Source organism: Ahaetulla prasina, chromosome 4, assembly GCF_028640845.1.
Source record: "Ahaetulla prasina isolate Xishuangbanna chromosome 4, ASM2864084v1, whole genome shotgun sequence".
Taxonomy (NCBI): Eukaryota; Metazoa; Chordata; class Lepidosauria; order Squamata; family Colubridae; genus Ahaetulla; species Ahaetulla prasina.
In genome coordinates, this window is record NC_080542.1 from 19,182,015 (window position 1) to 19,207,865 (window position 25,851).

Below are 25,851 nucleotides of genomic sequence, written 5' to 3' on the forward strand. Positions count from 1 at the left end.
TTTCTCCTACCTCTCTGTATTGTAAATGATGGCCTGACAAAGATGAATGCTTGATTCATGGCTATGCTCTCTCCCATGCCATGTAAGAAAAGAAGACCATGAGCCATTCCTTCCCACGGGGTTAACCGCTGAGATGAAAGGGGAGAAAAGTCTGTGGGGCAGGCAGGAATCACACAGTTTGGACCATGGTGCCGTGGGAAGGACAGCATGACAACAAGGCCCCTGGATGAGGCCCAGAATACCTGAATATTCTGGGTGGTACCCTGGTGCCCAGCAAATGAGTAAAAATGGATGAAGAGATGGATGCCGAACAACAAACTTAGATTTGCTGACCCAATAAAGTTGTTTTTATCTATAGGTAGCTGGAACATGTGCTGTTATATCCACTGCATGTACAATTTTTAAATTATTATTATATTATTATTAATATTTTTTGCTTTAATTTACAACCCAAGAGTGCCCCCGATGGAGGAGGCCAGTACTATACCAAGAACCACACAACAAATTATAATCATTATTTTCTTCTACATTACCCAAGAAAATCCACGGAGCAAGACAGAGAAGGAGAACAGAAGGGAAGAGAGAGAAAGAGAGGGACAGAGAGAGAGAGACAAAGGGGAAAAAAAGACAAGTATTAGTAATTCTTGAGATAAAATCTATGAAGATTGATCACCAAAAGGTGTTCCATCATGCTACTATGACAGACTCACCATTTGAAACCTAGAGGTTGGCACACAAAAGTAACCTGGTAAATCATAGGAAGAAAACACTTTCATTTGAGCATATTCCTGCCTTGTATTTTATCAACTACAATCTGTGATTTTAAAATGGCTCAGTAAGCAAACAACAGACCAACCCATTATCCTTCTCCTCAACTTGCTTTGCTTAGTGATCTAGTGGTCTGCAAAACAATTCATTCCCAAGATATAAAAAGTGAATATTTCTCCCTGTATGTATTTCCCTATCAAGGTCCACTGGATTACCATCCAAGCCTCTTTGTTTTTCATATTATTCCTTTCCTTGTCCTTCTTTGATCTCCTTTCCTAAACCTTTTAGCCCTCCCCTCTGTCTTATCTCCAGATCACACCTTCATAAGTAAGTGAAAGTACCGTCCCCTTTTCCAGCTACACAAATTCCCAAATTCCTTGCTTCTTCCGATAATCAGACCCATTTACTCACCCTTCGAGCCTTGCTCTGGTATTTTACAGCTTTCTTGGTGTCAGAGACGGCTCTTTCCACATAATCCACAGAGTGCTCAACATTGTACTCGATGCGGTCAATCATTTCACCCTGATACGAGAGGAAAAGGAGTCAAGGGAGGACCCGTTGTACATTCAAGTTTGTGTGGGTCAATATTCTGAACAAGCGTAGGAACAGCCTACAAAACTTTAGCTAAAGGACACTAAGGCTAAAGGACTAGTGTGCAAACAATCCCTCAGCTTGACAGCCAACTGGGAATATGAATCTATGGAAGGCCAATCCTTTCTGTAAGGTTTTATTTATTCTTGTTTATTTATTCACTGAATAAATAAATGTAATTTATAGCTCACTGTATTTCAGAGATGTCCCAAAGGTGCTTTTTCCAAAAGGCAACTGGACTTTGCTTTTTTTCTTTGAAAATGTTTCGCTTCTCATCCAAGAAGCTTTTTCAGCTTTGCAATCTTTGGTACTATCATGATCTGGATGATTGAGAATCTCCATAGACATTATAATTCATGGTATTCATTCATTATGCTGGTGTAGTAGATTTTTTCATACAAGTTAATTTGAGCCCAAAAGGACATAGGCATTCTGTGCTTGAACATCTCCCTCCCTCTCTTCCTGCCTCCATCCCTCTCTCTCTCTCTCTTCTCTCTGTTTTCTCTCTCTCTCTCTTTCTTCTCAGCATGACTAGTTGCAGACCTCCCCACTCAACTGAGAATTGAGGGAAGAGCTGTCTAGCATGTGTGAGTGTGTGTAGTGGTGGGGAGAAAAAGGAACATTGCTTCCAGGAAAGCTTGAATTCTGGAAAGTGAAGAGATGTCGATGATTATGATTCCAAACCACAATCCCACAGTGAAATTTTTCTGCACCAGTTTTGTCTGACAGGGCAGAGGAGGAGAGATGACTGCAGTCCCAAGTGACTCCATTTTCATTCTTTGTCTCATCACATGTGTGAGGAATCTGCAAATGAACATTGTTCTGCATATTTCTTCAAAATCTTCCAGTCTATTCCCTGTCACTCTGCCCACTAGAGGCAACTTATTTGGTACTATAATTCTTACTGCTCACTAAGCCCTCTGTGTGTGTTTTTGGAGTTCTACAAACTGATGAATGCTTTCCAAACAATTACAGCCCTTGCATACAGATAATAAAAGTTTGGACACATAAGGATCAGTAATTTTTGCATACTGCCCCTGTTTAGAAGTGGCCAGAGAAGAATGGGTGGTTAGTGTATCAATCCCTCATGTATAGATTTGAAATACAGGCAGTCCTCAACTTACCATTTATTTAGCAACCATTCAAAGTTATAATGGCACTGAAAAAAGTGGTTTATGACTGTTTTTCACACTTACAACTTTTGTAGTATCCCTGAGGTCATGTGATCTAAATTAGTGTGCTTGGCGATTGGCATATATTTATGATACCTGCACTATCCCTGGGTCTTATAATCATCATTTATAACTTTCCCATCAGCTTCAGACAATCAAAATCAATGGGGGAAGCCAGATTTGCTTGAAGAGTGCATAATTTGTTTAAAACAACTGCAGTCACTTGACAACTGTGGCAAAAAAATGTCATAAAATGAGGCACACCTCACATAAAAACTGCCCTATTTAACAACAAGAACTTTGGACTAAATTGTGATCATAAGTCGAGGAATACCTGTATGCATCCTACACTCCTGAAACAGCTTAGCAAAAACATACAATTTAAAATATGAGAATGAATTAGACTACAAAGAGAAAAAATTAAATAAAATAATAGCACAGGAGAAGAAAGAATCCAAATCAATAATATTTTAAAAGCATTAAAATGATTTTTAAGATGTAGTACTTAAAGAGCTCATTAACATAAACTAATTTTAAAGTTAATATTATGTAAAGTTAAAGAACCTTGGATCTTTAAAACATAAAAATGTAAAGATTACCATTTTGACTTTTAGCCTGGTGGCAAACTTCTTTCAAGAAGTTTCAAGATTCATCATTTTTATTATTCTGGGATTTTACCATCTTAGCATCCCTCGCCGATTCGCACTTTTCTATGCGCTACACTGTACATGAACTCTTGCGCCTGCGAGGTGCCCCCGCCTCGCAGGAATGGCCCACGTCGCTACCAAGGGCCGGCCTCAATGACGGGTCTTGGGACCCACAGAGGTGGCATGCGAGAAGAAAGAGCCTTTGGGGGTTTTTAGACAGGGTATTTTTAAGGGGTGGGAGGGTTAGGGCGGGTGATGGGGGTAGCCCGTCGGGAGGGAAACCAGTTCCAGCGCATGCTCGTGGCGACTATCAAATGGGTTCGGAGGTTATGGGGGGGGAGTGTGTTCCTTTGTGTGAGGGTGAGTCTATTTGCACGGTAAGTGGGAGGGGCAGATATGGCGGAAGGGGGGGATTGTATCGACGTAGGGGGTCACGCGTTCGATGTATGCAGGCGATCGCGTGCCCCGATCCCCCTGACTTTTCCCGTTCCCCGGATGGTGAAGACCCTCAGAGCCTGGGCCTTCGTCTGATGTTATGCAACGCACGGTCCGTGGCCAATAAGGCCCCCCTAATACATGATCTGATTCAGGGGGGTGCCGCGGATATTATAGGCGTTACAGAGACCTGGTTGGGCACTGAAGGGGGTGTGCCCCTGGTTGAGATGTGCCCACCGGGTTTCCGCGCATTCCATCAGCCGAGGGCCCAGGGTAGGGGTGGAGGGGTGGCGGTTGTTATTAAAGAGAGTCTACAGCCGAGGGAGACCACTGTACCTCAGATTGCCGGGTGTGAATCCCTCTTTGTGAGGTGGGATCATAGATGTCAGATGGGCTTGCTGGTCGCGTACCTGGCTCCTTGCTGCGTGACAGCTGCCCTGCCCGAGCTCCTGGAGGTGCTTGCCGGGGTGGCAGTGGAGACCCCCAGACTTTTAGTCATGGGGGACTTTAACTTGCCATCTGCCGGCTCGTCATCGATAGTAGCTCGGGAGTTCTTGGCCTCCATGACGGCCTTGGACCTGACTCAAGTAGTGGATGGCCCCACTCACATCGGGGGAGGCACACTGGACCTGATTTTCATCTCTGGTCAGTGGTTGAAGGATCTGGACTTGAGAGATATAGTCACAGAACCTTTGTCATGGTCAGATCACTCTCTCCTTCGCCTGGACTTTCTGACCGCTACCCAACACCGCAGGGAGACGGAACCATTACGTTGGTACCGTCCCAGGCGCCTGATGGACCCAGAGAGGTTTCGGACGGAGCTTGGGCCACTTCCTGAGGGTCTGGCTCACGGCACGGCAGAGGAACTAGCCGCAGCCTGGGAACGGGCTGCGGCTGGGGCTTTAGACCGTGTTGTGCCTTTGCGGCCTCTGACCCGGCGCAGGTCCCAACCGGCTCCTTGGTTCTCCAAGGAGCTGAGGGGGATGAAACGCCGGAGAAGACGCCTAGAGAGTTCCTGGAGGTCAGAGTTCCTAACCGTTCAGAGGCTGATCGGACACTAGTTAGATCCTATACTAGGACCTACCTAGTGGCACTGAGGGAAGCGAGGCGTTGCTACGCCTCCTCCCTCATTGCGTCGGCAGATAACCGCCCAGCTGCCCCAGCCAGTGACCCGCCTCCTTCACCAGGGGAGCGGGATGACCCGCTGCAGGACGTGCTGAGGAGTTTAACGGTTATCTATACGATAAAATCGTTCAGCTTAGGGACGGTCTGGACCAAAATTGTGGCGATTCGGACGGGGCATCTGAGGGCGGTCTTGGTGATGTTGTCTGGGATGAGTTTGACCCTGTGACTCCCGAGGACATGGACAGGTTGCTGGGTAGATTGAATGCCACCACGTGTTTACTGGACCCGTGCCCCTCCTGGCTGGTGCTGGCCACTCAGGAGGTAACACGAGGCTGGCTCCAGGGGATTACGAGCGCTTCCTTGTTGGAGGAGTCTTTCCGGCCGCCTTGAAAGAGGCGGTGGTGAGGCCCTCCTCAAGAAGCCTTCCTGACCCGCTGTTTTAGGTAATTATCGTCCGGTCTCCAACCCGCCGCGCGAAGGTTGTAGAGAGTATGGTGGCATATCAGTTTCCCCTGCACCTGGAGGAAACTGTCTATCTGGACCTGCTCCAGTCCGGCTTCCGCCCGTTACAGCACTGAGACGGCTTTGGTCGCATTGGTGGATGATCTCTGGAGGCCAGGATAGGGGCTGTTCCTCCGCCCTGGTCCTATTAGACCTCTCAGCGGCTTTTGATACCATCGACCATGGTATCCTGCTGCGCCGGTTGAGGGATTGGGAGTGGAGGCACCGCTATCGGTGGTTCTCCTCCTATCTCTCCGACCGTCGCAGACGGTGTTGACGGGGGCAGAGGTCGGCCCCGCGCGCCTCACTTGTGGGTGCCGCAGGGGTCATTCTCTCGCCTTCTGTTCAACATCTATATGAAGCCGCTGGGTGAGATCATCAGTGGCTTCGTGTGAGGTACCAGCTGTACGCTGATGACACCCAGCTGTGCTTTTCCACACCGGCCACCCCAATGAAGCTATCAAGTGCTGTCCCGGTGTTTGGAAGCCATACGGGTCTGGATGGGGAGAAACAGGCTCAAGCTCAATCCTCCAAGACGGAGTGGCTATGGATGCCGGCATCCCGGTACAGTCAGCTGAGTCCGGCTGACTGTCGGGAGCGAGTCATTGGCCCCGATGGAGAGGGTGCGCAACTTGGGCGTTCTCCTGGATGAACGGCTGTCTTTGAAGACCACTTGACGGCCGCTCCAGGAGAGCTTTCCACCAGGTTCGCTTGGTGCGCCAGTTGCGCCTTTCTAGACCGGGATGCCTTGTGCACAGTCACCACGCCTTGTGACGCCTCGCCTGGACTACTGCAATGCTCTCTACATGGGCTCCCTTGAGGGGCATCCGGAGGCTACAGTTAGTCCAGAATGCAGCTGCGCTGGTGATAGAGGAGCCCTCGTGGCTCCCGAGTGACACCTATCCTGCGCAGGCTGCACTGGCTACCTGTGGCCTTCCGGTGCGCTCAAGGTGTTGGTGAACGCCTTTAAAGCGCCCATGGCATAGGGCCGGGTTATTTACGGGACCGCCTGCTGCTACCAAATACCTCTCACCGACCCGCGCCTCACAGAGAGGACTCTCAGGGTGCCGCCGGGCGCGACAGTGTCGCCTGGCGACGCCCAGGGAAGGGCCTTCTGTGGGGCTCCCGCCTCTGGAACGAACTCCCCAGGACTCCGTCAACTTCCGGACCTCCAACCTTTCATGAGCTTAAAACTCACTTATTCATCTGCGCTGGACTGCTAGTTTTTAAGTCTATGGGTTTTAATGGGTTTTTATTTTTAAATTTTAATTGTGGCCAATTTAATAAGTTTTTTAACTGTATTTTAATCGTATTTATAGTGTATTGTGTATTTTTTACCTGGCTGTGAACCGCCCTGAGTCCTTCGGGAGAAGGGCGGTATACAAATTTAAATAATAAATAAATTTAAATAATAAATAAACTGAAGTCACTGGTGGGTCCCACTAATGATAAAAACTGATCCACCATTTGCCAACACCTGTTTTCCAAGAAAGGGCATTAGCCTTAGAAACAGATCTCAGTACAATGCAGGAGATACCTGGCTACAATATTGTGCAGGATTTTAAAAGAATAGCCTGTCATTAGGAGACCTGTAGTGAACAAAGAATTCTTGGAGTGTTTCTGAAATTATTTGGTCTAATCGCTTCCCCAGTTTCCACCAGTCTTTGAATAAACTGAGAAGTCCAGGTGATCTTGAAAGATAACATGAGATTGCCATCCAACTCTTTCTACCTTTGCCTTCCATACCTGACTCTCGACCAACATAGCCATGTCCACAAACATGTCATGGAGCTCCCGAATGCTGGTTTCCAGTTTGATGATCTCATTATGCCGGGTTTCAATCTCGTTCAGGGCCTGCTTCGTCATCTGTGAGTCCATTTTGATCTGGGGGAAAAAAACACCATGTGGGGCATGATTAGAAGACGGGAGAGAATCTAGCTGTGAGTATCAATCCAACAATTGTTCTGACCTACTATCCTCTATATCTGTCATTCCTTTGGTTAGTAATTTGGAACAAAGAAAGTCGACATGGACACCAGTACTGAGAAGGAGGAGATGGAGGGAGGGAGGGAGGGAAGAAGGAAGGAAGGAAGGAAGGAAGGAAGGAAGGAAGGAAGGAAGGAAGGAAGGAAGATGGTGGGATATTACTGTCCTGCTCTCTTTCCCCTCCCACCCCACTCCAGATCTCCCTTGCTTCCTTGGATTTTGGCAAATGGATTCCAACCACTAAATCAGTTGGAGAACATGGTCAAAGAAAAGGTTTCTTTCCATCCCTCAAACACTAAAACCAGGGATCATCCAAGGAGAAGGAGTGGACCAAACTGACAAGAGAAAGCACTTCTTGCACAGCATGTAATTTGCCTGTGGGAATCATTACCACAAGATGTGGTGAAGGTCACAAATTTGGGAGGCTTTCAAAGAAGACTGGGTAAGCTCATGGGGGAAAGGTTAGTCAAGGGCTGTTGGTCTTGGAGATTTAACACTAGCCCTGGATTAGAGACATAATGGCTCCAAATTGCAGGAGGAGAAGAATGGCAGAGGACATGTCTCTATCTCCTGATTGTAAGGACCTGTGGTTGGCTAATAGAAGAAAAAAATACTGGCCTGTGATGGGCCTTAATCTGATCCAGTAGAGCTATTCTTACACCCTTATTCATAGTGTCTACATATTCTTTGAGAGCTTGCTATTGCAGCCACCTTTCTACCATAGGAGATCCATCTTTGAAATGCTCAGCAACTCCACATGCTTTCCAGGCTGCATTCTACCTGTTCTACTAACCCCAGCCAACTGAGGCCCTGGGTACATACATCATCAGTGAAAATCGCCAACTTTCCACTCTCTAGCATGTCTTCTAACTCTTCATTGGTTGTTGTCCTGCCAGCTGCAAGAAGGAAAAACAGAGCCATGAGGAACAACTGTATGGTATGATATAACACTGTCTCATAGGATCCAGCCTGCTTCTGGACTAACTCCCAAACTGCCTTGCCTCCCCCTCTAGTTAAGGAGAAAATGCCTGAATTTGTCTTTCATTCAGCTTGTTTCTAAGATGTTTAAAACCATCACTTCTAAAAGGGAGCTTCCCATCAATGGCTAGTACAAGGGGAAACTATGCTACTGTGAATTGGCGTAGGAACCAGCTCTCATTTGACCACCTTCTCCTAATTTGTTCTGCCTGATTCAGAATATTTTGTGGAAGGGACTCACTTTAGGTCCCTTCACTTAGATTCCACCAACTACAGGGCTAGGAGGCATTTTCAAATGCCATCCACCTTCTTTGGAGCAGCATTCCTTCTGAGCTCTAGATGGCACCTAATCTGCTGGGTTCAAAAGACCATCAACATTGCAAATATTTCATTATCTGACAAGGTAATGTCATCAATGCTAGTCAGTGTATAGTTTGATTCCTGTTTATGTTTATTTTTATGCATTTCTATTTCATATTTCTAAACTGCTTAATCTCCCTCAAAGAGGGCGTCACTCGCCTATATATTCACTCACACTGATAATGTTACATAGTTGGGTAATGAAACGCCTGCAAGAAAACAACCAAACTCAGAGAGGACCAAGGACCCTACAGTTCAATTCTGAGCTGCAAATATTCTCTTCTGTAGATTCCAGACTGCAGTTATTTATGTGCTTGTTTGTTTGTTTGTTTATGTCAGAAGCAGAAACATTCATGTGCTCTCATCTTTCTTACAATGAATGTCACAAAGATTTCCCCCTCCCCTTCCAACCTGCATTATCCATCTTTTCCGGGGAAAAGCATTTAAGATTTACCATCTAAGAAGAAGACTAGGGATGTGTTTGTTTTTTTAAAGGCACCACGTTAGGAAATTCCCCCCCCCTTTTTTAGCCAAACGTTTAGAAAGGTAAATAGACATACTTATCTCCAGCTGTCTCTGGATACGATCTTTGCATCGATCTCGATATTTAGACTGAGTTGTGTTGTATTCTGTCATCACCTCCACAAACTTGCGAGATAGAGTGGAATGCTAGGGAAGAAAATAAGAAGATGGTTACAGAGGCAAAGGATAGATATAGATAGATAGATAGATAGATAGATAGATAGATAGATAGATAGATAGATAGATAGATAGATAGGAGAGAGAGAGATGATGGATTGATGTATGATGGATGGATGGATGGATGGATAAATAGATTGATAACTGGAGGGACAGCTGGCTGGATACTAGATAGACAGAGATAGATAGAGATAAATATAGAAATTAGAGATAAATAGGCAGACAGATAGAGATAAAGAGAGAGATAAATATAGATATAGATAGAATAGAATAGAATAGAATAGAATAGAATAGAATAGAATAGAATAGAATAGAATTTTATTGGCCAAGTGTGATTGGACACACAAGGAATTTGTCTTGGTGCATATGCTGTCAGTGTACATAAAAGAAAAGATACGTTCATCAAGGTACAAGATAGATAGATAGATAGATAGATAGATAGATAGATAGATAGATAGATAGATAGATAGACAGACAGACAGATCTTTATATATATATATATATATATATATATATATATATATATATATATATATATATATATGTATATATATAAAGAGGGGGGGTTAGATAGAGAGATAAAGAGCAGACAGAAAAAGACACAGAGAGACAGGCAGACAAACCTTTCACTTATCTCTAATTCCTTTTTCAATCTCTAGGCCTCATTTTGCCTACTTGCAAAAGTGGATGGGTGGGTGGGTAGATGGATGGATGGATGAATGGATGGATGTAGAGCGAAAGAAAGATAGAGAGATATAACCCTGCTGAAGGTTGAAAAAAACCTGCCTCATTCTTTGTTTCAAGGAAGATTTGATTCCTTGGAAACCTAAAGGAAGGGAAACTGGGGTTTCTATTGTGTATCTTTCTGAGTCAAATTCTATGCCCCAAAGTATGATTAAGGTGTAAATCAGTAACCCCATGATCAGCTTTTTTCAGATTTAAAAAAAAATCTTAATTTGAAAACCTGTTGCATCTATAGTGTTTAAGGGAGGAAAATGGATAGGGCCAAAGCATGGAAATTGATCTTAGCTAAGCAAAGAAAGTGATTACAAAAACAAACCAAACAAACCAAACCAAACCTCACATATAGATTTAGTAGTTTCAAGGGAGAAGAAGAAGAAGATTTCTACTAGAAAAAAAAACCGTCCAGAAAGTCGGGGAAAAGAGAAGGAGAGGTGGGATTACAGTTTCAGTGTTAAACTGTTAATATATTTAATTTAATAGTGGAAAAGTAACGTATATTCTGTAGTGGGCCACAACACACAATTGTAGTTGAATGATAAGAGTGCGGGCTCCTGCATGAGGCAATCTGTTATGATTGGTTATTGGGTGAAAAAGGGGAGTTTCCCTTTTTCCCAACTTTTTTCTTCGGTGTGCTCTGCATGCAGTTCTATGATTTACCTCATGATCTTAGTCTGTATCCAACCACCTTGTCTGCTCTAAATATAGGTCCTAAATCTTGGCTCTGCGCATGCGCAAGATGGCGGCGTAACAGGGGATCGGAGCCGGCGACGGGCGATTGAAGAGGGGATGGCGGCGCCCAGGTGGCCTGCCGAGCGGTCTGCGCCCCCCGGTCAGGCGTACCATCTCTCGGGCAGCCGTGGGAGGGGTCTGTGGACCTCCTCGGACTCACGGCTGCCGAGAACGAGACCGGAGAGGGCGAGCTGCGGACGGTGGTCATCTTGCCATCTCACCGGGCGCTAGGCGTGGCCGCGGCTTGTATTTGGCTGCTGGAAGGCCGCGGCTTGTTTTTCCTCCACGTTTTGGATATCCGGCGTTTCTGGACTATTCCTGACTGTTCCGGCTCTTCCTGGTTTCCTGGTTTTCCCAGGTTTTCTCCTAGGTTTGGCTTGGGGTGAAGGGCTATGAAGGGTCCTCCTTGTGGCCCCGCCTGAGACTTTCTGAGACTCTCTGTGGAAAGACGTGGGGAGGGGGCTGAGGTGTCCTGGCCTAGTTCGGCCTGATCTGGCCTAGCTGGGCCGGCTTCCTCCCGGGACTATAATGTTACATTGTCAATTGTAACATTTGTCATCTGCATTTTGTCATCATGCACTTTACATGGCCGGTTGAGACTCTCGGGTCATGATTATTCCTGGAATTTTGGGGAAGATGATTGGAGCCTGATTGGTGATCTACTGGGGGCCCTAACTTTGAAACATCTAACTTTGAAACATCTATTCTGAAACATCTATTTGGAAATGTCTGTGACGCCACTGACAGGGAGAGAAGTACCATCTTTTTCAGGTTATGGATTTTAGGACTGTGCTTTGGGCAGAGTAGTAACAATTTTATCATCAGACTATATCTGCCTACTATTCCATCTTTTACCAGCTTTAAGCCAGCCACCATCTGAATATTTATCGGAGGATGGGTATCCATTTGGACTTGGCATTACACTCTGCCATTCTAGACATTATTACCTCTCGTCGGCCTCTATCTCCTATTTATGCCTTTAGTTATCATATATGCGATATTCTGCATTGGAACTCTTGCGCCTGCGAGGTGCCCCCGCCTCGCAGGAATGGCCCGCGTCTTTATCAAGGGCCGGCCTCAATGACGGGTCTTGGGATCCACAGAGGTGGCATGCGAAGAAAAAGAGCCTTTGGGGTTTTTTAGATAGGGCATTTTTAAGGGGTGGGAGGGTTAGGGCGGGTGTTGGGGGTAGCCCGTCGGGTGGGGAGCCAGTTCCTGCGTGTGCTCACGGCGGTTATTTATTAGGTTCGGAGGTTATGGGGGGGGAGCGTGTTCCTTCTAGTGAGGGTGGTCCTATTTGTACGGTAAGTGGGAGGGGCAGATATGGCGGAAGTGGGGGATCATATCGTTTTGTGGGGGCGCGCGCTCGATGTTTACAGGCGATTGCGCGCCCCGATCCCTCTGACTTGTCCCGTTCCCCGGATGGTCAAGACCCTCAGAGCCTGGGCCTTCGGCTTATGTTATGCAACGCACGGTCCATGGTCAATAAGGCCCCCCTAATACATGATCTTATTCAGGGGGCGCCGCGGATCTTATAGGCGTTACGGAAACCTGGTTGGGCACCGAAGGGGGTGTGCCCCTTGTTGAAATGTGCCCTCCGGGTTTCCGTGCATTCCATCAGCCGAGGGCTCAGGGTAGGGGTGGAGGGGTGGCGGTTGTGATTAGAGAGAGCCTGGAACCGAGGGAGACCACTGTACCTCAGATTGCCGGGTGTGAATCCCTCTTTGTGAGATGGGGTCATAGGTGTCAGATGGGCTTGCTGGTCGCGTACCTGGCTCCTTGCTGCGTGACAGCTGCCCTGCCCGAGCTCCTGGAGGTGCTTGCTGGGGTGGCAGTTGAGACCCCCAGACTTTTAGTCATGGGGGACTTTAACTTGCCATCTTCCGGCTCGTCATCGACATCAGCTCGGGAGTTCACGGCTTCCATGACAGCCTTGGACCTGACTCAAGTAGTTGATGGCCCTACTCACACTGGGGGTGGCACACTGGACTTGATTTTTATCTCTGGTCAGTGGTTGAGAGATCTGGACTTGAAGGAAATAGTCACTGAACCTTTGTCATGATCAGATCACTCTCTCCTTCGCCTGGACTTTCTGACCGCCATTCAACACCGCAGGGAGACGGAGCCAATACGTTGGTTCCGTCCCAGGCGCCTGATGGACCCAGAGAGGTTCCAGACGGAGCTTGGGCCACTTCCTGAGGGTCTGGCTCACGGCACGGCTGAGGAACTTGTTGCGGCCTGGGAACGGGCCGCGGCGGGGGCCTTAGACCGTGTCGTGCCTTTGCGGCCTCTGACCCGGCGCAGGTCCCAACCGGCTCCTTGGTTCTCCGAGGAGCTGAGGGGGATGAAACGCCGGAGAAGACGCCTAGAGAGTTCCTGGAGGTCAGAGTTCCTAACCGTTCAGAGGCTGATCGGACACTAGTGAAGTCCTATAATAGGACCTACCTAGTGGCATTGAGGGAAGCGAGGCGTTGCTACGCCTCCTCCCTCATTGCGTCGGCAGATAACCGCCCAGCCACCCTGTTTCGGGTGACTCGCTCCCTCCTTCACCAGGGGGAGCGGGATGACCCGTTGCAGGGACATGCTGAGGAGTTTAACGGTTATCTATACGATAAAATCGTTCAGCTTCGGGACGGTCTGGACCAAAATTGCGGTGATTCAGGTGAGACGTCTGAGGGTGGTCTTGGTGGTATTGTTTGGGATGAGTTTGACCCTGTGGCTCCCGAGGACATGGACAGGTTGTTGGGTAGGCTGAATGCCACCACGTGTTTACTGGACCCGTGCCCCTCCTGGTTGGTGCTGGCCACTCAGGAGGTGACACAAGGCTGGCTCCAGGCGATTACGAGCGCTTCTTTGTTGGAGGGAGTCTTTCCGGCCGCCTTGAAAGAGGCGGTGGTGAGGCCCCTCCTCAAGAAGCCTTCCCTGGACCCGGCTGTTTTAGGTAATTATCGTCCGGTCTCCAACCTTCGCTTCGCGGCGAAGGTTGTAGAGAGTATGGTGGCACATCAGTTTCCCTTACACCTGGATGAAACTGTCTATCTAGACCCGTTCCAGTCCGGTTTCCGGCCCGGTTACAGCACTGAGACGGTTTTGGTCGCGTTGGTGGATGATCTCTGGAGGGCCAGGGATAGGGGTTGTTCCTCTGCCCTGGTCCTATTAGACCTCTCAGCGGCTTTTGATACCATCGACCATGGTATCCTGCTGCGCCGGTTGGAGGGATTGGGAGTGGGAGGCACCGTTTATCGGTGGTTCTCCTCCTATCTTTCCGATCGGTCGCAGACGGTGTTGACAGGGGGGCAGAGGTCGGCCCCGAGGCGCCTCACTTGTGGGGTACCGCAGGGGTCGATTCTCTCGCCCCTTCTGTTCAACATCTATATGAAGCCGCTGGGTGAGATCATCAGTGGCTTCGGTGTGAGGTACCAGCTGTACGCGGATGACACCCAGCTGTACTTTTCCACACTGGGCCACCCCAACGAAGCTATTGAAGTGCTGTCCTGGTATTTGGAAGCCATACAGGTCTGGATGGGGAGAAACAGGATCAAGCTCAATCCCTCCAAGACAGAGTGGCTGTGGATGCTGGCATCCCGGTACAGTCAGCTGAGTCCACGGCTGACTGTTGGGGGCGAGTCATTGGCCCCGATGGAGAGGGTGCGCAACTTGGGCGTCCTCCTGGATGAACGGCTGTCTTTTGAAGATCATTTGACGGCCGTCTCCAGGAGAGCTTTCTACCAGGTTCGCCTGGTGCGCCAGTTGCGCCCCTTTCTAGACCGGGATGCCCTATGCACGGTCACTCACGCCCTTGTGACGTCTCGTCTGGATTACTGCAATGCTCTCTACATGGGGCTCCCCTTGAAGGGCATCCGGAGGCTTCAGTTAGTTCAGAATGCGGCTGCGGGTGATAGAGGAGCCCTCGTGGCTCCCATGTGACACCTATCCTGCGCAGACTGCACTGGCTACCTGTGGCCTTCCGGGTGCGCTTCAAGGTTTTGGTAACCATCTTTAAAGCGCTCCATGGCATAGAGCCGGGTTACTTACGGGACCGCCTACTGCTACCGAATACCTCTCACCGACCCGTGCGCTCTCACAGAGAGGGACTCCTCAGGGTGCCGTCAGCTAGGCAGTGTCGTCTGGCGACACCCAGGGAAAGGGCCTTCTCTGTGGGGGCTCCCACCCTCTGGAACGAACTCCCCCCAGGACTTCGTTAACTTCCGGACCTCCGAACCTCCCATCGCGAGCTTAAAACACATTTATTCATCTGCGCAGGACTGGATTAGATTTTAAATTTATATTGGTTTTAAATGGGTTTTATTATTTATATTGTTTTTAATAATTCGGCCTTGTAGAATAAGTTTTTTAATTGTTATTTTAGTCTGTATTTATATGTGTTTTTTACTTGCCTGTGAACCGCCCTGAGTCCCTTGGGAGATAGGGCGGTATATAAATGTGATTAATAAATAAATAAATAAATAAATAAATATATGTATTTATATAAAACTACAAGTTTGTGTCAGCGTCTCTGACTTCATTTGGATGCCAGCTGCACAAAATCCCTGACATAAAGAGATTGGCTAGAACAGCTGATTAGGAACAGTTGTTGCTGAGGATCTTAATAACATGACTGCTGTTTTTAATTATTAATAATACAGATGATAAACTGCATCGTAATTTGGGATTCGTATGTGTGTTGCTGAAAAAAATAAAACATTGTTATTCTTTCTTATAGGCAGCTGCTGTTTTAGATAAGACATTCTCTTAAGTGTGGAACAGCACTGTGCACCTTTGAAGAATATGCCCTGGGAGCATTATTCAAAATCAAGAAAATTTAGAATAGTAAATAATCCGATGGAAAAATATATAAAGCTTTATTGACTGAGAAAAGTCATTTGTCAGGGGCAAATAATCAGAAGCATTTATTGAGTTCAATCCACAGAAGAGTTTATTACTGCTACCTATACACAAGAGTCCAGTCAACTAAAGGTCAAAATTAAATTGGCACTAGAATTCACAGGGATCTTCTCTTGTGATAACGCAATGACTCCAAACTAATGACACTTTTAACTCCGCTTTCCAGCCCAACCTGCTCTTCTCCTACATCATCAGCTCGAAGAATTAATTTTGGCTGTTTATTGGGTGGCAGCTGTAATTACGGGGCATGAGTTGAATAAGGAAAAGAGATGGCAAAAGAGTGTCACACCTGCAATATAGACCTTGTCCTTTCTAACATAGGATACCGAACTTATGTTGGTTTGAGGACTACACTTGCCTTCACCCAGCATGTCAAGACCCATACAGAGAAGGCTAGCTCTGCATGTGGTCCTGATTTAAAGATTGTAAAGGGTTAGGGACACTCTTTTTATAGTACGGGTGTCCTTGTGGATTTTAACTCCCAAAATTCCCACACCAGCATGTCTACCTGGGGAATTCTGGGAGTTGAAATCCACAGGTCTTAAAGTTATCAAGGATGGATATCCCTGCTTTATACTATACCTCCATTGCCTCTATTCTGCAATCACTACCTCATTTCAATCTTTTTAAAAAGAACTCGGTCCAATTTGGAAGTTGTTTCAAAAGAAAAATAACAGCGTACATAATTGCTAAATTCCAGTTAAGAAACTAGCACAAGTGAGGACTTCCGGTTTGGTACCGTAGGTGATGGCGGTGATCTTTACGATCACCAACCTCTGGATTATGTGGAATCGCTAGGACAGCTTAAATCTGCTGTCCAGCGGTTCGGAAAACCCCCTCTTCAGGAGAAGGAGAAGGGGTGAGCTGAGGGCAGAGGTTGAATTTCCCTAAAGCCCCTGAGAAAAAAGGGGTTTGAAGGGTTAAGTTCCCTCCAGTAACCCGAAGTGCTCCAGATCCGAGGATTCTTCTGCTTTGGCGGAACCAATCACCACGACCAAACGCCGAGATTTATTTTGGACAATAAAGGATTATACCGGACAGAACGAAAGTGGGAGAACTTTATGCAAGTAGTCAAGCCGATTCCCCGATACTTTGTAACAAGCTTGAAAACAGTAAAAAAATGGAGGCGAATTGTTAACAAGTTAACGAGTGGAAAGCGAAAGCGATACTTTCAGCGTTCCGTCTGCAGTTGGTAATTTGCATGTTACTTGCTGCTTTTACTCTTTAACTCTTTGCTGCCTGCTGATAGAATCTAGGGGAGATTTTTAAATACTGCTTTAAAAGACTGTGTTTTTTAGAGGTTAAGAAGATTTAAAGTGAATATTAAGTTGGAAATAAATAAATATATAATTTTATAGAAGATGGCAGCCAAACAATTAAAGTCTACTGTAACAAAGAGCTCTGGAACTTTATCAGCTGGTGCCTCTCCAGCTCATACAGCAGAGACTAGAACATTGAATTTAGAGGCGTTACAAGAGAACTTAAAAGGCTTTATAGAAGAAAAATTTAAAGTAATAACTGATGAGATGTCTGAAATGAAAGAGCAGATATCAGAAATTCAAGTGGGAAATAAAGAAGTTAAAGAAGGATTTGTAATGGCAGTACGAAGTTTGGCAATGAATGTGATTTTATTGGAGGAGGAGGTTGAAGAAATTAAGCAACATAATTTAAAATTAGAAAATAAAATGGATGAATTTCAAAGTAAAATGGAAAAAACAGAGGATGAAATAGTTTTGATACAATATAGAAATAATGGAATTTGCTCTTAGAATTCGAGGTTTGAAAGAAAATAAGGAAGAATAAGACGCACTCGTGACGTCTCGCCTGGATTACTGCAATGCTCTCTACATGGGGCTCCCCTTGAAGGGCATCCGGAGGCTGCAGTTAGTCCAGAATGCGGCTGCGCGGGTGATAGAGGGAGCCCCTCGTGGCTCCCGTATAACACCCATCCTGCGCAGACTGCACTGGCTACCTGTGGCCTTCCGGGTGCGCTTCAAGGTTTTGGTGACCACCTTTAAAACGCTCCATGGCATAGGGCCGGGTTATCTACGGGACCGCCTACTGCTACCGAATACCTCTCACCGACCCGTGCGCTCTCACAGAGAGGGACTCCTCAGGGTGCCGTCAGCGAGGCAATGTCGTCTGGCGACGCCCAGGGGAAGGGCCTTCTCTGTGGGGGCTCCCACCCTCTGGAATGAACTGCCCCCAGGACTTCGCCAGCTTCGGACCTTCGGACCTTCCGCGAGCTTAAAACATACCTATTTAACTGCGCAGGACTGAGTTAGATTTTAGTTTGTGGGTTTTAACTTGGGTTTTAATTTTTTATATTTTTAATTATTAGGCTTTTGAATAAGTTTTTTAATTGTTTTTAGATTGTATTTATTGCTTTTAAATGCCTGTAAACCGCCCTGAGTCCTTTGGGAGATAGGGCGGTATATAAATATAAACAATAAATAAATAAATAATAAATAAAAGAGAATTTAAGGGAAATTTTTTCTGAAGTATTTGCTGAGATATTAGCAGCTCGTCCAGCAGATGTGGCTTATCAAATTGATAAAATATATCGTGTGAATTCTTGGATAGCAAGGCAAAAAAAGTTGCCAAGGGATGTTGTTATTTATTTTACAAACAGAACAGTGAGAAATCAGATTTTGCAAGCTTCATATAAGGGGGAGAAGATTCAGATTGCTGGTCAAGATATTTTGATATTAAAGGAAATTCCACCAAAAATGTTAAGGGCTAGGAAGGAATTTGCCTTCCTGGTGAATGAGCTTAAAAAACATCAGATTGAATATAGATGGGATATTCCAACTGGTATAATAGTATATTATGCAGGGAAAGTATATCGTTTCAATACGGTTGGAAAAGCAAGAGAATTTTATGTTGAGGTATTAAAAGTTGGAAGTCTTCCCCCATTGGAAGCTAGAGGAAGGGAGGCTGAAGTGAAGGAAAGAGAAGTGAAGCAGGTACAAGAACAGATTGTGATGGAAGAAGATTTATTACAAGTGTTGGAAATACCTACGACGGGTTTAGATTCAAAAGAACAAAGGTTGACAAGAGCTGCTGCTAAACGCAAGGAACAAGAGATGAAGGCACAACAACAACTGGCAACTACTACAACGGAAACAGTGGAGGAGCAAGGCCTAAAGTAAAATGTGATCTGCGGCTGGTGTTCCAAAAGTTTCCTATCTTGGAATGTTAATGGCCTGAACTCACCGTAGAAGAGAAGGAAAGTATTTCATTATTTGAAACAATTTAAAAATGACATTACCTGTTTACAAGAAACACATATTAGATCTTGCTAAATGTTGGAGATGCGATTGTGAAGATGCTACTTATTACCATATATGGTGGACTTGTAAAAAAGTTAAAGCATTTTGGATTAAAGTATGGTGGATCATGCAGAATATTTTGAAAAAGAAGATTAAGTTTACTCCGCAGTTCTTTCTACTAGGAATAATTATGGACTACACAGCTATAGAGACTAAATTGATTTTGAACTTAATAACAGTCGCAAGACTTTTGATTGCTCAGTATTGGAAGAAAGAAGAATTACCTACAATCAAAGAATGGACACTCAAAGTATCAAATCTGGCAGAGATGACAAAAATCTCCGCTTACTTGAAAGACTATACACTAGAAAAATATATTCTAGAATGGAAAATGTGGATTGATTATATTTAAAATAAGTATCAGATAAAAAAAATATTGAATAGCATATGAGTAAATTTAGGAAATATTTTGTATTAGATATATTTTTGAAGGAGAGGGGAATTGAGAGTGTGACTAAGTGTGGTGTGACTAGAGATTATAATTTAGGAATTATTTTGGATTATGATTGTTAGTTTTGATACCCTGCATTTTGTTCTGGGAAGTCGGGATGGGGGTGGGGGTAAGGGGAGGGAATTGGGGGTTTGGTAGAGATGGAGTGATGGTTAATGTACAGGGATTATTGAAGAAATATAATTAATGTAGGATCGGGTCTGCATAGTTACCATTTTAGAACGGTGAGGAGGGAGAAAAGAGAGAGTAGGAGGTAGGAAAGAGGAGAAGAGGAAGGAAGAGGGATAGTAGAGGGAGAAGGAAGGTGGAGGGTGGAGGGAGGAGCGGATGTAGATAAGAGAAGGAGAGGAAGGTTTGGAAAGTAAAAGAAGGTAGAAGAGGGAAGAGTGTTAAAAAGGGGGGTGGTGACTGGGCAAGCCCGATTAATTGTATATAACTGTACATTGGATGAATTATTTAATATGATTGTAAAAATAAAACTTTTTATGGAAGAAAAAAAAAAAAGAAACTAGCACAAGCAATATTATGGGAAAAGCAAAAGAACATTGGAAAATTAAGAAAGCAACACAAAGGGAAGAAGTAGCTATCGGAGGAAATCCAAGACAGAGTACCTGTGTTTTCCGGATTCTCAAGTCAGCAGAGGATCGGTTCTGCACTTCTTCCTGCTCAATTCCCTGCTCAATTGCTAGAGAAAGAAAATAGATGAGAAATCAGAATTGTAGTACAGAAATGAAAAATCAGTGAGTTAGTGCAACCAGCATCTGAATTATTACCCTTAATGATGAGCGGGTGAGCTACAGAGAAAGTCTTTCAGGCTAGATATCAGCCCCACTAATAGACAAGGGCTGCAATAGTATGTGGGAAAAACCTTGTGAAACAATGGAAAGAGATGCTACCTAGAGAATAGTCAGATAACATAGATTGTAGCTGAAAAATGGACAGGTTTTGTTAATAAAACTGTACAATATAGTAAAATTAGTTTATCTGGTTGTTTTCTGTCTGGTCTACCTGACATCAATTAGCAAGTCTGAAAATATAGTTCTCTCATGGTCTCCTTTACAGCCTGAAAAACTAGGGAAGGTTTCTTTTTTTGTTCTACCCATTTTGCAGCTGCCAGCTATGCTGTCTTATCTGACCATTCCCTAGATAGCATCTCATTCCCCTGTCTCCCAAGGTCTTTTCCACCTACCACTACACCATGAAATGTCTAAAACTACTTTTATTGAGATTGGCTAGAATAACAGAACCTTGCAAATCTGATTGTATTGCACCTCCTCTTTATAGTTCATTGAATTAAAGAAGTGTCTTGTCTGAGTTACTTCTGAATGTTATCTGGATGTTCTAAATCTAAAAATGCTTTACTCTGCTTTGCTTAGGTAATGGAGTCTGAATATCTCTGTCAAGATCATTTTCCTTATTGTGCATAGTAGGGCATCCTCCCGCAGTTTAGAGTGTTTCCATCTATCTGATCCCTTCATAAACAGAGCCATGAAAGTTTCTAGGTCAAGACAGGTGCAAAGAATCAGAACCATAGTTAAGTTCCAGTTAAGAAAATTTATTTCTCAAGCTTGTACACAATCTAAATTGACATTAGATAAGAATCAATGGAATTCAATGGTGGCGGCTAGACTTTAAGTGTTTGTGGACACATAAGGATTCTACGCTGTATCCTCTCTTGACTCTGACTCTGCCTCTTCTCCTACATTACCAGAGAATCAATCATCCTTTGCTGTGATAATATAACTGAACCTTTGCAAACTATCTTAGGTTTGTAACTCAAGAGTCAGTGTGTTGTAGCAATTATGATTAATTAATTAAATTTTATAAAATAATTCTTTAAACTTGCTATTAAATTTGCCTTAAACTTTGAGGCAAAGTTTAAGGTAAATTACAACCAAATCGTTAAAAAATAAAATGTAAAAATAAAAGATGCCAAGCATAATGAAGCGCAGGGTCTTACTCTCCCTTGCAAATACCTGGATGAAAGATGCTGGAACACAAAAATCCACATTCAAATCCAAATAAGCTTTGGACTAATATTGGACCAGTCATCACCTTTCAGAACAATCTTCCACAATTGTTGCGGGAATAAAAATCAGAGGAGGGAGTACAACATATGTCATCCTGAGCTCTTGGAGGAAAAGCAATATAGAAACATAACAAACTAATTAACTGGATAAATATGTATGTGAGAGAAAGTAAAATGTGTACAGGTAGTACTTTGGTTACAATGGCAATTGGGACTGGAATTTCCATCACTAAGTGAAGCAGTTGTAAAACACATCACATGCCTAGTTCACTTAGTGAAAGCAATCCCAACAGTCCAATTGCTGTCATAACCTCAGGACTGCATAAGTAATTAACCAAGGACTTCCTGGGAGCATGATGTGGGAAGAAGTAGGTTTTTCAGACAAGCGGGCTGGCAGATAACTATAGGCGAGTATGGAGGTGACATGGGCAGGTGCTCTAGGCACGTGTGTGGATGCTGCAGGCAGGTACTATGGGGCACAGACAGGTGAGTGGCTGCTGCAGGTGCCACAGGCAGGTGCAAATGGGTACATGGTGCTGTGGGCATATGCTATGAAGTGTGGACAGGTATGCAGGTGCCACTGGGAAGCCCTATGGCGCACAGGTGGGTGAGTATGAGAAGGTTGAAGTCAACTCCTTGTGACTTTACTAACAGATCAATATAGTTGTCTTTGCAATAATTCAAGATAAGAGTAAAAGTGGCTGACTTTAAAAGGCGATTTTAAGAATCAACATGATGCTGTTAAGTCATGCACTTCATTGAAAGCCCAAAAGACATACATTTTATTCTAACAAAAAGGAAACAAGACATAAAGCTGCAACTTCAGCTCTTACCTTTTAACTTGGAGCGCACCTTGTTGGCCGTCTTCTTGATGTCAGCTGTGAGGTCCTCCAATTCCTGCTTAGTTTCTGCAAGATAAATAATAAGAGGAAGCTGTAGTTTAAAAACAAAAGAAAACTATGCTGGGTCAGGTCAAGAAGACATCTAATCCAACATTCTACGTCTCATAGTGGTCAATCAGGTGCATTCAACTCACAAACCTGGTACAGAGAGGTATCCCCTCTTTCCTTGACACTCCCCAAAATTTGGTATTTAAGATATGCTGAATGATGCTGGAGGTAATAAGCAGGCATCAAGACAAGTACCCTCTAAAATAGTCTTTTTTTTAAAAGCACCTATATTGGCGGCCATCACTATACTTGATGGCAGAGAACCTCAGTTTAAGCATAGGTAATTCTTGGCTAATGATGGTAATTGGGACCAGAATTTCCACTGTTTTAAGGCACTCATAAAGTCCAAATTCATGTGACTGCATCATTATGTAATAGCAATCCTGACAGTCCCTACTATTTGTTAAGTAAAGTTTGCAGGTTGTTAAATGAGGACCTCCTAGCAGCTTCCTGCCAGATTCCAATAACCAAAGTCAATGAGAAAGTTGGCAGGAAGGCACAAGTTCCAGGCAACTCACAAGCAGACCGACGGGCAGATAAGTGGTGGGAGAGCACAGGGGTGTGGAAGGGGCTGTTGCAACAAAGCACAAAGGCAAGGCTTGTGGGTGTAGGGGAGAGTTTTACCAGAGCGACTTGCAATCTTCCTGCTGGCTTCCCCATTGCTTTGCTTGTGGGAAGCTGGCAGGGAAGGTCACAAATATTGGTCATGTGACTGTGGAACTCTGTAATCATCTTAAGTGTGAGCTGGATGCCAAGTATCTGGATCAAGATTGTGTGACTGCTGGGGTGCTAGCACAGCCAGAACTTTGAGGAGATTGTGTGATTGTTAACTGAGGACTAATAAAAGAAAATATTTGTAGCTCGGGGTTGAAATGAGAGATCCTTGGTGCTCATGGAGTTTGCTTGCTTTCTTGCAAATGTTTCATTACCCTAACTAGGTAATGTTTCATTACCCTAACTAGGTAACATCATCAGGACCAGCACCCTAGTTAGGGTAATGAAATGTCTTCAAGAAAATAAGGAAGCTCATAGAACACCAAGGATCTCTCATTCCAACCCTAAGCTACAAATGTTCTCCTTTATTAGTCCGTAGGTCTGCCCTTTTACAGATTCTAAATCTCCAGCCTGAAGCTTCTATGAGTGACACCATTGCTAGCCTTGTGAGAAGAGGAGAAAAAGCTTTCCCCAACACTCATATTCTGCAAGATGTGATACTCCTCCATTATGTCTCACCTTATCCGCTGCCTATGTTCTGAACATTGCTGTCTTTCCTTGAACAGGAGCTGTTCTAGCTCTCTAACTCCACCGACTGTCTTTTGCGGCTACATTTCCAGTACTTTGGAGAGATGGTTGAAATGATGGCCTTACACATGCAGTCCCTACCTCCAACCTTCCACAGGATATGGTGAGAGAGCACTGGGCATTTCCAGTATGCATGTATGAGCGGCTGAGGATTCATATGCAAGGGCCGCTAAAGAAGCTTTCACTCACTCTCATCTGGGTTGGGGGCAGCCAAGATGGCGCTGTGTTGTTTCTTCACCAGCTCCACATCCTCTGAGAGCTTTTCAATGCAACCACGGATTTCCTCTACCTGGACAAGAAACACAGAAGCATGCATCAATTCTCGCTCATATGACTTGCTTTAAACCTCAGGAATTAGGGTAGGCGGAGGTTTTCAGAGTTGCCGTAAAGTTGTAAGTGAACAGTTCTCTTGCGGTTTTTAAGAATCAGAGTCTGGGTTCATACTATTCAGCAGTGACTGGTTCAATAAACATTTGCTTGGGTTCACACAGGAGCCAAATACAGAAATAATGAGACTCATGATAGCTGTAGCTGCAAAATACCATAAGATAAAATGGAATATACTATAGGAAGTCCTTGACTTATGACCACAATTGTGGAACCAGAAGAAATTTTACTGGGAAAAAAGGCAGTGGTTAAGTGAGTCATGCCCAATTTTAGAACCTTTTTTGTCACCATTGTTAAGTGAATCACATGGCTGTTAAGCAAATTCTGCTCTCACCACTGACTTCACTTATAAGAAGCCAACTGTGAAGGTCACAAATGGCTATTACATGACCCCAGGATGCTGAAAGCCTTATAAATATATGTTGGTTGCCAAATACCCGACTTTTGATCACATGACATTGGGGATGCTATAAAGGTCATATGTACAAAGACCATTCATAAGTCACTTTTTCAGCAGCCTTGTAACATTGAACAATCATTAAATGAATTACTGTTAACTCGAGGATTATCTGTACATTATGACATAAAGTAGGGAGCCAGAGAGTCATCCAAGACTTAAAGCTGACTGCAAAGTCAGGAAATGAAAATATTAAGAAGACAGGCCCAGTCCATCCAACTGCAGCTATTTATTGCAACCTTCTCAATCCTGAGTTAACCATGTTGGCTAGGAATTCGAAAAACTGCAGCCCTGGTAGCTCTAAAACAGCAGTCCCCAACCTTTTGGGCACCAGGGACCGATTCTGTGAAGAGAGGTTTTTCTGTGGACCAGAAGGGGTGCGGTTTCATGTGTTGCCTGCATCCCACAGATGGGGCCTCACTTGTTTGCCTGGCCTGGTTTCTGGCATGCTGCAGACTGGGGACAATCCATGGGCCCAGGGGTGGGGGGGTGGGGGACCCATGCTTTAAAAGGTGTTAGGTTGGGATGATATATTGTCTCCCTTCCTTGGCAGCAGGTCCCACTATTGCAAGTTATCTCCCTGCTTCCTTCAGATGGTAGCCCACCAATAACAATATTTCATGATCTCCTTTGATAGGTAAGAAAGGACGAAATTGCAGAAAAGTGCTGCCTCACTGCTCATAAACAGTCATGCAGGAAACACAACTGGGATATATTTCTTTTATAGGCAACTAGCTGGATATCCATGCTTCACTACATATGACCCAGTGGTGGGTTTCAAATTTTTTTACTACCGATTCTGTGGGTGTGGCTTGGTGGGTGTGGCGTGGCTTGGTGAGCGTGGTTTGATGGGCATGGCAGAGGAAAGATACTGTAAAATCTCCATTCCCGCCCCACTCCAGGGGAAGGATACTGCAAAATCCTCATTTCTTCCCGATCAGCTGGGACTTGGGAGGCAGAGAATAGATGGGGGTGAGGCCAGTCAGAATTTTTACTACCGGTTCTCCAAACTACTCAAAATTTCTGCTACTGTTTCTCCAGAACTGGTCAGAACCTGCTGAAACCCACCTCTGATATGACCATTTCTCACACTTACGACCATTGTAGCATCCCCATAATCTTGACAGACTGCCATTGTCATAATCACCAACAAAGTATATCTGGAGAAACGAAAGCTGCTGCTGAGACCCTGCCATAATACTCCGTATCCTATGGTAGACCTGCCCCTGCACTTTGAAGGTTGGTATAAAATTTCCCTCCTTCATCTCTCTGGCTCCAAAAGACGTCATTTGAAAGCATCCAT

General features: G+C 44.9%; 1 protein-coding gene across 1 annotated transcript in view; it reads right to left on the minus strand.

Moving 5' to 3' along the window:
* Positions 1–356: 356 nt before the first annotated feature.
* Positions 357–25,851, minus strand: part of STX1B (syntaxin 1B) — an 84,127-nt gene continuing 58,632 nt past the window's right edge. Inside the window, exons 5-12 of the mRNA XM_058182574.1 lie at positions 23,894–23,993; positions 22,286–22,360; positions 20,035–20,108; positions 9,124–9,232; positions 8,048–8,121; positions 6,986–7,123; positions 1,180–1,290; positions 357–524 (exon numbers count right to left, since the gene is read on the minus strand). Coding sequence (XP_058038557.1) covers positions 444–524; positions 1,180–1,290; positions 6,986–7,123; positions 8,048–8,121; positions 9,124–9,232; positions 20,035–20,108; positions 22,286–22,360; positions 23,894–23,993 — 762 coding nt within the window. The 3' untranslated portion in view covers positions 357–443. The remainder of the gene's footprint in view (positions 525–1,179; positions 1,291–6,985; positions 7,124–8,047; positions 8,122–9,123; positions 9,233–20,034; positions 20,109–22,285; positions 22,361–23,893; positions 23,994–25,851) is intronic.